The sequence below is a fragment of the Nipponia nippon genome, unplaced genomic scaffold (genome assembly GCF_047370975.1).
Source record: "Nipponia nippon isolate SJK-2023a ecotype South Korea unplaced genomic scaffold, ASM4737097v1 scaffold_1, whole genome shotgun sequence".
Taxonomy (NCBI): Eukaryota; Metazoa; Chordata; class Aves; order Pelecaniformes; family Threskiornithidae; genus Nipponia; species Nipponia nippon.
The window spans coordinates 131,717,445-131,732,458 of record NW_028262290.1 but is presented as its reverse complement, the minus strand read 5'-3'; the positions used below and the strand labels follow the sequence as shown (position 1 = coordinate 131,732,458).

Below are 15,014 nucleotides of genomic sequence, written 5' to 3'. Positions count from 1 at the left end.
ACTATGGCAGCAACTGGAGCCTGAGTAAGCATTACCAACACATGCTAATTATTCCTAGTGGGACTGAAGCGATGGCAGTCTGCTCACCTTCTGGGAAGATGGCTGTGGTACCGTAGGGATAGGCTTGCTGTTTATGTACAGGAAAAAGGAATAACTAAAAAGAGGAAATTCACCCTACTGCTAGAATCATAATGTTAACATGGTTAACGTTACTGTTGTTGAAAACTTGTGTCTCTGAGCTAACACGTAGTAGCAGAACAAATACATACTGCCTTGCACTGCAGAGAAAAGGCTCACGTAGACCGCATCGTGCAGCAGCACTGGCGCATCATTACATGGGATCCGTGCAACAGTCTTCTCAATGCAGCAGTGTCAGCTAAGGTCAATTAGAGATGGTCACAACTGTGCTTCTTGAGTGAATGCAGTAAGGCTTTTTTAGTTCAGACAGGCTGGAGGAAATTTTTGTAGGAAGAGAATGCAACTGTACTTAGGCAGGACATTGTAGAAGTACTCCTATGCCTGCAATGTACCTCGTGTAGATTCGGCTTTTCTGCTTGCTCTGTACTGGGCACGCAACCACAGGGCAGCGAAGGTGTTGTTTCAAGGTGTACGTAAAGGGACCCAACGGAGGTTCCCCTTGTGAGAGGAGGTCCCGAGCTCTCCCCATCTCCAGCTTGAGCATTCCTGAGGTTTCCCTCCGTTACATCTGCCAGGGAATCCGTGACCAAACAATACTACCCCTCACCTACCCTCCAGAAACGTGGTTAGGTAAGGTCTGAACAGTAACAGCCGCTCGGGATGATGCGAGTGCAGGGGCAGAAGGCAGGAGGCTTTGGGGCGGACGTGATTTGTCGGGCGGTTGGTTTTGTCGGTGGCTGTGCCAGTGCCCTTTCCGAGGCGCCCCACCCGTACGTACACCTGCGCCCATGCCCAAGCGCTGCAGTTCACCGAGGGTGTCCTCTCCGTGTCTCACAGCAGGGCGCGAGGCACCACCACCAAGCACCGCCACCACCAAGCACCGCCACCACCACCACCACCCCGTGGAGGCTGCGTGAGCGCCCACCCCGACGCGGGGTCCGCCGTGCCCGCACACGCGGGCGCTGGCCTCGTCCTTCCGTGCGCGCCTCTCAGCCGCCGACCTGCGGTGCGGGCGCGGTGCAGGCGGTGCGGTCCGCGCTGCTCCGCGCCCTCCAGCTGCTGCGGGCGCGCAGCCGCCCCGCCTGCCTCTCGCCTGCCTCTCGCCTCCCCCCGCGCCCACCGCCCTGCCCGCGGGCGGCCCAGCGGCGGCGGGGCCGGCCATGCAGCGGCTGCAGGTGGACGCGGCGGCCCTGGAGGAGTACGCGGAGTACCGGCGGTGAGCGGAGGGCCGGGCCGGGCCGGGCCTCACTCGCCGCCGCTGGGGAGGGGAGAGGGGCGGCGCGGCGGGGTGGGAGCCGCCGGGGCGGGGGCCGGCGGCGGCTGGCGGGCTTTCCCCTGAGGAGACGCCGGCCGCGCCGCTCGCCTCCCGCCGTCCTGAAGCCGCCTCTGCGGGGTGTGCGGCGGCTTCGCTGTGTCACGTTCCCACCGCCCGCCATTTATCGGCGATATCGGAAGCGGCACGACTTAACTCCGTGAAGGTGCCCGAGGGCGGCTCTCCGCGCAGGAGGAACGTCTCCCTGGCGGGCAGCCGCTGCGGCCAAGCGGCAGCCTCAGGGACGCGGGCCCTGCGCGCCTCGCCGGGGCGAAGGCGCCTCGTCAACGTTGGCCGTCCGCGACTGAAGTAAGGCCTCGCATCCGGCGCCCGGGCCTGCCCGCCTCTGTGCGGGGTAGTGCGAGGGTCGCCTGCCAACGGGGCTGCTCTTTCGGGAAACGCGGGCTTGCCTGCACCCGGAATTGCGGTTTGCGGGGTGCAAACGCGTGCCCTGACGCTCCTGCGTGTCTTTGCGGATCCCCGTGTGGCTCCTCTGGAAGAGCTGGTCTTGAGCAAAAATAAACACGAACTCAGTCGTACTGAAACGTGGTCTTAATCTAGCTGAGGAAAACGTTGAGTAAAACATAGTAGTAGGCACAGTGCTATTTCTTAGATAAGTAGTTACGCACTGATTCAGTGGGTGTCAGCCGGATTGACATGCAAATGACAGTGATGTGTTGACATGTTATTCTGGTGCTGTACAGTACTGGCAATGTACAAATCCACAGAATATATTGACGAAGAATCACTCATTTGGTATGTTTTAGCACACCCAACAAATAACTGAGATATTTACAGACGTTAATAAACTAACCTTCAGCATAGTTAAGTGCTGCAGTTAAGTCTAAATTGTATGTTACAGGTTTTACTTACTGTCTTCAGTTGTCTCCATAAATGTAGAATTTGGATGCTGTTCTGGAGTTCCAGCTCTCTGGAGACCTTGGATTTGAACGTAGCGATAGCTTAAACAAGTGGGCCTGTCCGAGGTGTGGGATGCAGCTGCTGTCAACTTTATGAGCAGAAACTAGCATAGTCTTCTTGCAAAATAGAAGACAGCTTGGATGTATTGCTTGTTACTTTGATGGCAGTGTGGTTCCCTGCTTGCAGTTGAATAATCTTACTCAGATGAGACTAAGATTAGATATCCTGATACAAGTCCGCAGTACACTTAGGTGTAGATGGATGAAGGGCCTTGCCAGAGGTCATTCAAGAAGTCTGAGGCAGAGCTGGCTGGTTATACAACCCTTGATGCCCATTGCTTTTTCTGCTGTATGAAAAGGAGCTTGGTAGTTTGCTTTATTAATTTTTTCCTTCTCTCTTACAACCCTGGTTTTCAGTCCATCAGAGCAAAGTTTTTAAAAGAGCATTATTCACAAAATTTCTCTAAAATTCACCTATAGTTCTGTTAAATGTATAACACTAGAACAGTATTATGAAAGATTTTTTTTGCATTTACAGCAGAAGTGTTTTTATATATATGATTTGAAAAAATATCTTGAGAAACCTACTTTTATTGTCTTCATTTTCTTTTTTTTTTTTATGACATGCTTACAGAATTGTAGGTGATGATGATGGAGGAAAGCTCTTTACCCCTGAGGAATATGAGGAGTACAAAAGAAAGGTATTACCAATTCGGTTACAGAACAGGTTGTATGTGAGCTGGAGATCACCAACTGGCATGGACTGTAAGCTTGTGGGACCAGAGACGCTGTGCTTTTGTACTCACCGGTAGGAGTCTTTTCATTTTTTTGAACTGTTGTATTTTTTGAAATGAGGAAAACGTAAAATGTTTCCAGATACATTACAGTACAGTATAGGCAAGTTAATTTAAGATCTAATGGTGGAGAAGATTAGGTTTTAAATCATAAGAACTGTCCTTAAATCTAAATCTCAATACATTTTTTTTTACCAGAATAATTTTGTAGTCTTCAACAAATTCAACTTAAAGGCATGAGTTATTGTAGACAGATTGATTCTGATAGTGTTGTCAAAATGAAACATAAGGATTTGTGATGGTTATGTAATGAATGGATCTAAAAGCACCCGATATTATGCATTTAATTGAAAATTATCAGTAATTAATATAATTAAAGATACTTCAAAACAGAACTTGTAAGATAAATTAGAAGCCTTTCAGGTAGTTTTCTGATAAATACTAACAAAGTTATAAAAGTTATTATTTTTACCTGTTTTAGGTATAAACAACACAAAACGGACCATGAAGTGATTCCCAAAGACCGTCCTATTTGTGTGCCTTGTAGAGTGAGCCGTTGTCCCTGCCAGTCCTATCACTATGTCCCTCTAAACGGCACACAGCCCATCCGTTGTAGATGCAAACACTTTGCTGATCAGCACAGTGCAGCACCTGGATTTTCATGTAACTCTTGTAAGTTACTGATGGACTTGCAGGGTTCTTTGCTAGGAAACTTAACAGGAATAGCATGTTAGGGATCTGTATTCTGCCCAGGGTATTAGGTATGTGCCGCACTTGTCACTGATGCGTATTTTGGTGCTTGCAGAGGGATGGGAAATGGGAAGGAAGCCATCGCCTTTTGCACAGGAGGGTTTAGAACAACATCCTTAGCTTCCCCAAGTTCTGTGAAGGAGCGTAAGTTTCTGAATGATTTGGTTAGGTACCTATGGAGACAGCCACCTAAAGTTAGGTGGTATGAAAGCACCCCATTTGCAGTTTGTCATTTCCACTGCTGCATGCACGCGACTTTTCTACTTGAACTTGGTAGTTTGAGAGAGACAAGTGTTGATCTCCATTCCTCTATTGCCTGGTTGAATATAACCTTAATGTATTTTTATATCTGTTCTCAACTCAATAGAAAGTAGCATTCTGTTCCGAAATAGTACTATTGTTAACACTCTAGCAAAGCAGTTCTCGAGCGTACAGATTGTGGGTCCAGAAATGCAAATGGGAATAGAGTATCAAGCAAAAGGTTTGAGAAGGCATTAAGAGGAAGCTTTTTGCTTGAAATGAAACAGCAGTAATTATTAACCATAGAAACTAAATAATGCATAAAGAGGTTTTAGTTTGAAACCTTGGGTTATGTAAGCTGAAGATTTTTTTGTTCTGTACTGTTAGTAAATTTCTTTCATGAAGTCTGTCTAATTTGTACAGGAAAAATTATAAAGAGCTTTTGTTAGATGAGAATCATATTCCACAGAATAAAACATAAAATATGACAGCCTTTCAAGAATTTGCTTTAAGTAATATGAAAGTCTTAATTGGATGATTCAGACTGAATTCTTAGAACACAGTGTTTTTAATAATTATTTACATTATGCACTTTTTCTAGTGTTTCTCAAAAATACCTGACACTTCAGAGGGCTTCAAAGATTATACAGAGAAGTGCCAAGACTCGCTTCTATTTTGGACTCGTGTTGTTTTAATGTACTGGTATTAGTCTGGCCCAGTGCTGTATAATTCTAATGTGATAGGTAAATTAGAGATGTACTCTCTTTATAATCGAAAAAATATTGCTGTTGCGCTTTATATATTGTATATACTTTATTCTGTATCCAAACACAGAGTAAGATCTCTGTCACTGAGGAGTACCCAAAATGATATGAAAAAGCCTTTAACATTTCCAAGAGTGTGATCCTTGAACGTATTACACAAGACTTGAAACAAAATCTTTCTTGGTGCTCTGCAAAATGAACTGTAACTGGGAGCTGGAGGCAGGGTAATGTGTATAATGAAACATTTGCAAAATCAGTTCCTCAATTTCTTGTTCACATCATTGCTCCAGCAGGGCTTTGGTGACAGTCTTAGCTGTAGCTTGGGCAGATATATCACTTCACTCTGTGTTTCTGAATGTCACATGTCATTTGTGTTTCAGTTACATCCTGTGGCTTAAAAAACCCTTGAAAATCAGTCTAATGATACTCTTACATAGAACCGATTTTGCTGTTGCCTCAGCCTCTGTTTACTATCCAGATAATTTTGCTAGTTTTAAAAGACATTTAAATTGTGATTTGTATCATAAATTGCAATTTGAAGTTTTCTGGCCGTGCAACCTTGACACATGCTGTACACCTTTGGAGATAATACTGCCAATATGATGGCAGGTTGTCGTCTTTACCCAGTGACAGAATTTTTTCTCTTTATTTTTTGTCAGTGGAGGGATAGAGAAGGGTGTTACTAATGGCAATGGATGGAAGCTGCAAAATAGGAAATCCAATTAGATATTAGGAAGGAAATGTCTGCTTAAAGTGAAGACCAGCATTGGTCCAGGCTGCTCAGACAGGTGGAATCTCCATCCTCTGAGGTGCTCACAACTTGACTGAATGAGACCCTGAGACTGGGTGACCCCTATGATCTAATCCCCATATTCATCCTTTCTCCTGTTCTATACAGCATTTTCATATCATGATGAAAAGAGGCTGTAAAAGGTTTCAGCAAAGATAGCTGATTGCTTTGCCCCAAATCACGTGCATGCTTCCAAATAAAAAGCATAGCTGGATGCTTTTGCAGTGAAGGAACTCTAGTTTTTGACAAGACTGGTTTAGGGAAACACCATTTTGTCTGCAATGAAGTATAAATTCCATGATCATCTCACTCATTACACTTACTTATTTGTTAATTAGGTTCCAAGTGTTCGGGCTTTCATAGTTGCTTTACCTGTGCATGTGGTCAGCCAACATACGTTCACGAAACAGTCGTGGAAACTAAACAAGAGCGCTTAGCCCAAGGCAAGCCCGTGGGGCAGGATGTTCCTTATGCTGCTATGGGAGGACTGACTGGTTTTAGTTCACTAGCAGAAGGCTACATGAGACTCGATGACAGTGGAATAGGTAAGTGCAGCTGACCTGAGATGAAATTTTAATTCTCCAACTAACTAGTTTTGAAAAGTAGTAATTCAACATAGGCATTGAAAGTACGAAGGCAAACTGGATCAATAGCAGTAGGACTTAAGACAGATTTTTTTTTTTTCCCATCAGTCCTTAGGTGTGAAGAGACCACTATGTCCATCTTGTCCAACTTCCTGTAGTGAATTGATTAAAAAAAACCTCTTTATCAATAATTCTGGTGTTCAGCCCAGTAGCTTCTGGTTGAAGTGGAGCATATCTTTTAGAAAGAACTCTGTAACTTCTGTTTTTCTCTTAATACTTCCACGTTATATTTACGTTAATCCTTTAGCCTAATACTGCCCAGGTATTTCTTGGTTATACAGTTACAGCATTTTTTTTTCCACACTCAAAGGTTAATAGCTGTTCAGCATAAAAAAAAGGAGGTAATTTGCAGAACTTTATTTTTGACAGGCATGTTAGTTGGCCTTGATACCTTTGCTGCTCTGTGATTTCGTGTCATTTAGTAATGGACACATTTTGTCCTGAAATACCGTTTTATTTATTATGGCCATGTACTCGTTATTTCTTTTTAAAATTCTGATCTGGTTTCCTGGATTTGTCTGAAGTTTAGAAGCTATAGCATAGCTGTAGTAATTAAAGAAACAAAGTTTTTCATTTCTTTTGAAGCCTTTTCTGCTTTTGTAAACTTGAGTTTATGGGGTCTGCACTGAGTGTTGTAGCTATTAATCTGTACCCTGGTTTTGACCCCATCATGTATGATCTTTATGTACCTTGTGAAGTTAATTTTTGTTTTCATTCAACTTATTTTCTAGCAGGGGCTCCTTCTGCTGAACTTTTAGAATCCCCTGTTACCAGCATGGATCATCCATTTCTAAAAGCATTTCAGGGACCTTCTAGTTCTGCTCAAACCATCTCACAGATAGCAGGTGCTATATTAGTAGGATAATACTGTTTTACAAAAAGTATTAAATAGAAAATTAATTGGTTTTATTTATGAGTTTAAGGATGTTTAGGGCTAAAATCATAGTTAAAAATTGAAATGAATATTGAAGCCTTGTTATGTGAAAATTTAGTACAACATTCATATACTTGAAGAATAGAATAACTGTTTTGTTACTGCTTGTTATTTTTGGTCATGATGTGCTTTTTAACTTTAATGATCTTTTTCATTATTGCATCACTCATTTGGTATCTTCCCCATTAATGGTGTCACTTATTCATTGGATGAGTTTTTTAAATTTTTAATTCCTACTAGAAGCTCATCATGTCTGAATGGATTGTACATATTGAGCGCAGTCCTGTGAAACTGCCTTCTGCCAGAAAGTCTTGGCTGCATGGAATTATGGATTAGTTATGCTTATTTTATGATGTCCCTTATTTAGTATAAGAATTGAGCAATTAGTATAACTGTCGAACTCCTCCAAGACTATTTATAATAGCTGCTAGCCTAGACTAAAGAGGTTACTCTTTGGTCCCTGCTGCTGGGGTTTGTTACTTGCCTATAAAGGTGAGTTCTCATTTTAAATGTGGTTTGCCAAATGTAAAACATAACTAATGGAATAGCAAGTATCATTAATGAAGAAAGTTTTGGGTTTTTTCTTTTTTTTTTCTTCAGGTGGTTCTAGTGCCACAAGGCAAGTTTCTCATGGAAAGCATTCAGAAGATGATGACATGGCTTACTTTGAAAAACGTTATCAAGAACGGGCAAGTTACTACATTTGTTGCTTAATTCAAATGTATTTTCACAAGAGGATGTCTAAAAAATATAAATGTATGATTTAAGTGGCATATAAATGCATTATATTATTTGCTCTCTTCCTGAGAAAACACTAGCTGCTTAAAGTTTTAAATACAATTATGAACTATTGCAGGATTTCAGAGGTCAGTCATGTCTGGGATGGTATTTACCTTAACTGGGCAGATTTTTCTTGAGGTAACTCTCCATTATAGAAAAACAAAATATTTTACTATGTGACAAAAAGAAACAACAAAGCAGACTCACAGAAAGTCACCTGTGACATTTAGGAATGTGTGTTTGCTACCTCATTTACAAAACTTTATGATGTTCTTTTCCTTACGAATATCTGTGTAGTTGGGCTAAATCTGGTGCGTCTTTCTTAAATGATCTGAATTACCCTGATCTGATGCTTAAATACTTATTCCCCACATTAGCTCCTTAGCTCCACCATCTCTGTTGGAAGTATATCTTGACTGTTTATGAATTCTTTTGTAAGACAATGTTGCATAATTAACTTCAAAAACCTTAACTGATTAAATACCTGTTATGCTCGCTGCTTGCAACAAGGTGTTTGTAAATGAGAAAGTTGTTCTAGCTTTGTGAAATTTTAAACCATTTTTGTCATTTTGGAAATCATCCCAAAATATGGTAAGATGTTGCATATATACTCTCAGTTTATAGAAGAAAACATGTTACTATCAAATCCAAATTCCTACGTTTCTTTTTCCCCCTAAGATTTTTTCTTTGCAAAAGGTAGTAGGAATTTCAGATACAAACCTCAAGCCTCCAAATATGGAAAAATGTTTTAAAATGAGTTCCTGTGTAGACCAACAACAGGATTGCTGGCCAACATCCAGATCAGGACTGGGGCCTTGCTTCCTTTTGACACTATTTTATGTGAAAAAAAGCATGTTTAAAACATTATTTTATTTTTCCTTGCCTTTTTGATAGCAACATGATACGTTAGATGAGATGCAAAAGTCCATGCCTCCGTTTTATGTAATTGGTCTAAATAGAATTTCATTCACTAATGTAACAATATTTGAGAACAACTGTTGCTTCTAAAAACAACAGGTATATTTGTTTGGATTAATAGTCTTACTACAAAATGGCAGTTAAATGTACGTGTGTTGGTAAATCATACCATGCTATAAGAGCCTACTGGGTAGAAAAATCTTACGAGAGGAAGACATGACCTTGTGAGTCAGTGAGGAGGCACTGAGATGGAGGTTTAGGATCTATCTCAGCAACAAGCTTCCTATGTGATTTTGTGCATGCTCCTTAGTCTAATTGTGTCTGTTACATGTCTGTAATAAAACTTCTTTACCTTTCATTGCCGTAAAGATAAAACCGTGAACATTTGTGAGGCACTCTGGCCTTGAGGGATACATAAATACCTAGATTGCTATTACCAGAGATAAAGGCAGCCCTGGTTTGAATAGGGGAGCAGCTGCAGAGCTATGGAAGTGCTCCTTTGTCCTATGATGCAAAACTAAGCAATGCTAGGTTAGGCTAATAATGATCTGTAGCTCTCTCCGTCGCATATATCACTCTGGTAAATTTATGACTAGATGTAGAGATTTAATATTGCATTACTAGCCGAATTGCAAATTAATGCTTGAACCACTGTTGGGATCTTTCTTTGTTACAGCTTGAAAAGGAGAAGGCTGCTAAACAGAAAGAGAAAAGTCCAGTGCCATCAAAGAAGCCATGAGATTAATAAAGAAATATTTACTATATGGCACAGTGTTAATTGTTATATTGAACAGTATTTTTCACTGTGCTTACCCGCATACTTGTATTTCTTAATTTCTTTGTTCTGCTGTTTTGGTCTATTGCTGAAATTAATTTTTAATTATCTTGTTGTAATAAAGTTGATACTTTAATCAATGTGTTTCTGATCTCCAGAATTGTTACACAGATATTCCTTTGAGAGTGGAAAATCATATTTAGAGATTTACAGAACTGTTACTTAAGATCTGTGAGAATAAGTATGTATTTAAGTATTACAGTGTAGTAAGGCAAAGAAAATATATGGTCCTATTCTTAGACTTTTATGACGCACTTTCTTTATTTGTAGAGTCCTTAGAACTCATCTTGTTCATGGATTTTTACTTGACAGGATTTGTTCTGTTAATATTGACATTTTTTCTTTAAATCTTTTTTTTTTCCTTTTTTGTTGGTTTCATCGCCTTTACATAAAATTCAAACATACCCTTCTTCACTCACACTTCTCTAGGCTTTGTTCTTGCCAACGTATAAATATTTTTTACATGTGAAGTTCTATATGCATGTAAACTCATTTCCACGCATACTTACTAGCTGCTTGAAGGGATCCTGCTTGTATACTTTGTCCCGGTTTCCTCTAGCGGTACCATTCTCCTGATTCTGTTTGTCTGATACTGTCCATAACAGTGATTCTATTACAGTAAACTTCTGAAAACACTAAGTGGAAATGGATATGCTATTTATTGCATGTAAACAAATAATTATATAGTGTTTGATGTAAACTTACTTATCCAACAGAATACTCTGTGTCTAATCCAACACAGACCGAGTCCATCGAGAATGGAGATGTGCTTTTGTATTCTTTGTCCATATTCACAGCTGTGACAGCATATGTTGTGTTCAAGGTAGGGGACAGGAAAATTTAAAATTTGGTAACTTTGTGTGGTGGTTCAGATCTGCGAAGCCACACAGCAAGAACTTAGTACAGAATAACTGGCAGAGGCTGCAGTTTAGGAGGCAAAAGCAGAGCCTGAGCTGACTTTGTTAGTCTCCTTTGAAAACAGAGAGGTATAAGTCAGTTTATCCTTAAAAATTCTTGAAGATGTCTCTCTGACTGAAGATTTTTCAGGTGGAATGTGTACTGAGACTTTATAGCAAGAGTTGGGAGAAGCTTGCAAAGCTGTCATTCCCATCAGAGAGAATGCCTCTGTCTGCCTGACGCCTTTATGTGCCTGACCAGCAGAGGAAAAGAGGTGACGTTGAATGTATTTGGTGCAGGGCAACTTGCTTTTTTGGTCAGATACCAGCTGTGGGAGGGAAGGAGGGTTCCTGTGAGTGCTTGCAGTCGTACAACGACTGATGGAGGCGGCTGAAATCCGAGTGAGAAGGGAATGGAAGGCTTAATTGCTCAAATTCAAAGATTAAAAAAGGCCATTTACCTTAACTCCGAGCTAGACTGCCATTAGTACAGATGCCAATCGTAGAGGTTAATCCGTTACTTTAATTTAAATGCATAATATATCAAAGTGTCTAATGAATGTTTTAAAAGTACCTATACCTTTAAATTCTACACTGTAACATACTGCTTTAACTTAATAAATAAAAATATTCATTTGAGCTCCCTCTTCTGGTCCTAATAAGCAATTATTTCTACAGATACTCAGTCTCATAAGTCTCACAATAGAATTATAAGAGACGAACATGTAAATAACATTAGTAAAAAATGGTAAATAAAGATATAGAAAAATATTTTTATTGCAGTCTTCAGAGAGATTATTACAGGCTTAGTAGCGGAAGTTTATTCTACTTTTGTATTTATCCCCGTGGCTATACCCATTAGGGAGTGCAGTTCCAGAAAGGTATGTGTGTTTCAGAGATGAGGTTTCTCACGGCAAAATATTGTTATAGACAGAGTCTTTAATAGTTATAAAAAACTCTGCATTTTGTTTTTATACTGGTAACATAACTTTTTACTTTTAGGAAATAATGTATCATGCTTTTATTCACATTTTGAGTTAAAAATACTTGCCAGTTTTAAATGTTCTGCCAAATTCAGTCTTAGTAAACTGTACTTCGATCATCATGAACTCATTTTATCCAAGCCAATTTTAAAAAAGTTTATTCAGTGCTTAAACTTATTTAAAATTTTCACTTAAATGATACTAAAAAGTTACTACATTTATTTCATATTTCTTTTTAGTTGGAAAACACATGGGATCATAAAAACATCAACTGCATTAAATATTGCTTAGGAGTTCTGACCACTTTTCACCCATGTTGATGATGTCCAAGTAAAAGAAACTCACTTTCCTTACTAGAAGGCATACTTTTGACTTCTTGGTACTCATGTACTACTTTTTTGCAGAATTTTTATTCATATCTATACATGAAAAACCAGATACAATACATCTCATAATGTCGCTGCCTGTGAAGACTGGACAGTGATGTCATGTCTTAAGTGAAATTTGCACTTAACTGGAATTACTCTTATTTTTATAAAAAAAAAAAATCGTTTTGTAGGATAAAAATTGCAACCTCCAGTTCTATTGAAAAATCACTTTATGCTTCTATTAGGAAAATTTTTGTAAAGGTAAAAGCAGAGACCACGTGCTAGTATGTTTGCATTAACAGTGGTCATTAAATAAAAGAGCTCAGTTTAACGTGTACTTGTTGATGGTTTCTTTTCCCCGAGAGCAGTCGTGAACTTTGAACGCAACATCATGAGACAGGTAAGTTATCATTTCATCTGTATGATTTATTTGTGGGCGTATATCTGTCGTTCAGCTATAGGCATTAACCGTTTCTGACTCTAATCCAAGGAATCTGGCATGGGAGGAATGGTTTCTTGTCATACGCCGAGTGCTCTGAGCTGGTAAAGCCTAATTGCGTAGGTCTTGAGCAATGCTTAAGCACTTCTCTTTTTTTTAAGTGGCTGGCTTTCAAATCAATGTTTTGCCATTATTATAACGCTCCTAGAGTGTAGAACATCATTTTTTCACTAGCTTTAATTATCCTATGAAAAGGCTTAGCTGTACCTTGGTTATTTATGATAGTAGAGGCTGGTCAGGGATCCTAAGTGGAGGGCAAGGGGCTCCTTCCCCTTCTGTGCTTCTCTGATGCTAAATATAAAACACGTCTGTCTTGTGTTTGGGAGGAAAGGGAGCGTAATGTGTGAATTCACAGCCAGTAACAGCATCCGTGCCCAACTACTTTGTCAAGTTGTCAGCGTCTTTACAGCATGTTGTGCATATTGAACGGTTTGCAGGTCTCGGGTCCGCACATCCCGGGAGTCTCTAGCAGTTGTTTTGTTGTAGCCATGTAGCCTAAGGAAAAAGACAACTTGGCAGGTAGTGATAGTAAGTTTCTTAGCACAAATATAATTGAAAACAACAACAAAGGTTTTCCAGTCTAAAAGGCCTTGCACAGGTGTACCTGTTTGGGGTTTTTTTTGGTAACAAAAGATACTACTTTTGTCTAGAAGCCTACTCTTGCTTTGGAGCCCTTAGCATTTGTCTTCTGGTAGAGTAAATCGTTATTTGCTTTACACTGGTTTTAGCTCTAGTTTTACATTCACTGTACCTGTGCTGGCCGGCCCTGGCTGGGCACTGAGCCCGCGGGCTCCTTCAGTGACCTCCCCAGGGAAAGTCCCCGGCTCAATCGCAACATGTCACCCGCCGAACAGCGGCACCCCGCCTTGCTAACGGCTTCATCAGTTTTCGTTCTCGTATTAAATAAGACGGGAAAATGGCAAATCGCTGCATGGGAAACCAGAAGATGAGCGCCGACACGTCGCACAGGGGTTGGGATGGGCACCTTCGAGGGGTACGTCGAGGCCGGCGGAGAGCGCGCCATCAACGCGGGAGCCTCCGTCGCTTATCCTTCAAGACCGGCATCAGCATGCGCTGATCCTTTTGCGTGCTGCAGGACGCCCCCGAGCATACAACTTGTAGAAAAAGCCTGGTGCCCGCAGGCTTTGCAGAGCACCGTTGCCCTGCGCCGGGCAGGGCGGCCCCGGCTGAGGTGCGGGGCAGGCGCAGGCGGGAGCGGCGCACGTTTCATTGCGCGGGTACGGGGAGGGCGCCGCTCCCGAGTGCTGCCGCCTCACGACCCCACTGAGGGAGGGGAGGGGAGGCACCGCACCGCCCCGGCGGGCAGCCGCTGGCCGGGCCGCGGGGGCAGCGCTGAAGAACCGGCCGGGGCGAGGGCCCGGCCCGGGCCCGGGCAGGCGGGCGCGGCAGCCGCATGCGCAGGGCCGGCGGCGGGTGTTGGGGGCGGCGGGAGCACGAGTGGCCGCGGGAGCACGAGTGGCCGCAGTGGGGCCCGTCCCCCCGAGCCGGCCCGGCCGCCTCAGGTAGCGCCGGGGCCGCTCCGTCGGGGGGAGGCCGGCAGCCGGCCGTCGCTCCCGCGGTTCCTAGGGGCGCGGGGCTGGGCGGTGAGGAGAGGGCCCGGCTCTGCTGGCGGGAAGTCGCGGCCGTGGAAGCCTGACGGCGCTTCCTCGCGCAAAAAGGCGTTTTTCAGTAAAAACATGGGTGCCTCTGACTCGGTAGGGAGAAGGGCTGAGGAGAAACCTGGGGGTGAGGCGATAGGAGAGCAGGAGCCCACTAAGCAGTGAACCCCCGAGGTGTTGAGGACAGGGACACGTTGTGTGGGCCTGCGAGGCGGGTGCGTGTGCCTCCCTGCGCCGCGGGCCTCTGGAGGAGTACCTTAATTTCTCTTTTAACTATAGATATCTTGTAATGTTTCAGAATCTGTTGTCATGGATGGAGACACAGAGTATGACAAAGGTAACGCGAGGTGGTTTTCAAAATAAACAAACACATAATCTTACACTTGAGAATAATTTAATTCTTTTTTTCTTTCCCCTCCCTTAAGTTGAAGATGTTGTGGGCTGCCACGTTGAAGATGCTGTAACATTTTGGGCACAGGTGAATTGAGAGCGCTATTTGATTTTAACTGAGGTGTTTAGTCTTATCTCCCCCCTGCCCCACAAGTTTCTGCAGAAGTGAGAATAAATGATAGCACTTGATGTTGGAAAAAAAAAATACTTTGGATTTCAGAATTGCAAGTATTATTGTGCCCTTTTAAATTGAAATCAATTATTATTTTCTGAAATGACACAGAGAATTGTTCATCCATCCATTTGAATTGTAGCTGGGTTTTCTTGAATATTAGGTAGACCCTATGCCAAAAAAATAAATAAATTGAGGGTTAAAATATTTGCTGTTGACTGAAGAATACTGTAGGAGGCAGTTGGAGCCCTGCTGGGGGTGGATCCCC

The 15,014-nt window shown here is 42.3% G+C and overlaps 2 protein-coding genes across 5 annotated transcripts in view; both read left to right on the top strand.

Moving 5' to 3' along the window:
* Positions 1-1,219: 1,219 nt before the first annotated feature.
* FAM221A (family with sequence similarity 221 member A) lies at positions 1,220-11,279 on the top strand. 4 transcript variants are annotated; one of them, XM_087773124.1, is made up of 7 exons: positions 1,220-1,354; positions 3,005-3,178; positions 3,646-3,836; positions 6,047-6,253; positions 7,087-7,197; positions 7,887-7,975; positions 9,661-11,279. In XM_087773124.1, exons 1-7 carry the CDS (start codon positions 1,299-1,301, stop codon positions 9,721-9,723), a joined length of 891 nt encoding a protein of 296 aa, XP_087629250.1. In that variant the 5' UTR covers positions 1,220-1,298; the 3' UTR covers positions 9,724-11,279. The 4 variants fall into 4 exon arrangements, with proteins under 4 accessions (XP_087629250.1, XP_087629241.1, XP_087629225.1 ...); XM_087773115.1 differs by lacking the exon at positions 7,087-7,197 and having other exon boundaries at positions 1,244-1,354; XM_087773099.1 differs by lacking the exon at positions 9,661-11,279 and having other exon boundaries at positions 1,244-1,354; positions 7,887-8,991.
* Positions 11,280-13,979: 2,700 nt separating this feature from the next.
* STK31 (serine/threonine kinase 31) overlaps positions 13,980-15,014 on the top strand; it is a 42,413-nt gene continuing 41,378 nt past the window's right edge. Inside the window, exons 1-3 of the mRNA XM_087750667.1 lie at positions 13,980-14,088; positions 14,483-14,521; positions 14,610-14,662. Of these exons, the coding sequence (XP_087606793.1) occupies positions 13,980-14,088; positions 14,483-14,521; positions 14,610-14,662 (201 nt within the window). The remainder of the gene's footprint in view (positions 14,089-14,482; positions 14,522-14,609; positions 14,663-15,014) is intronic.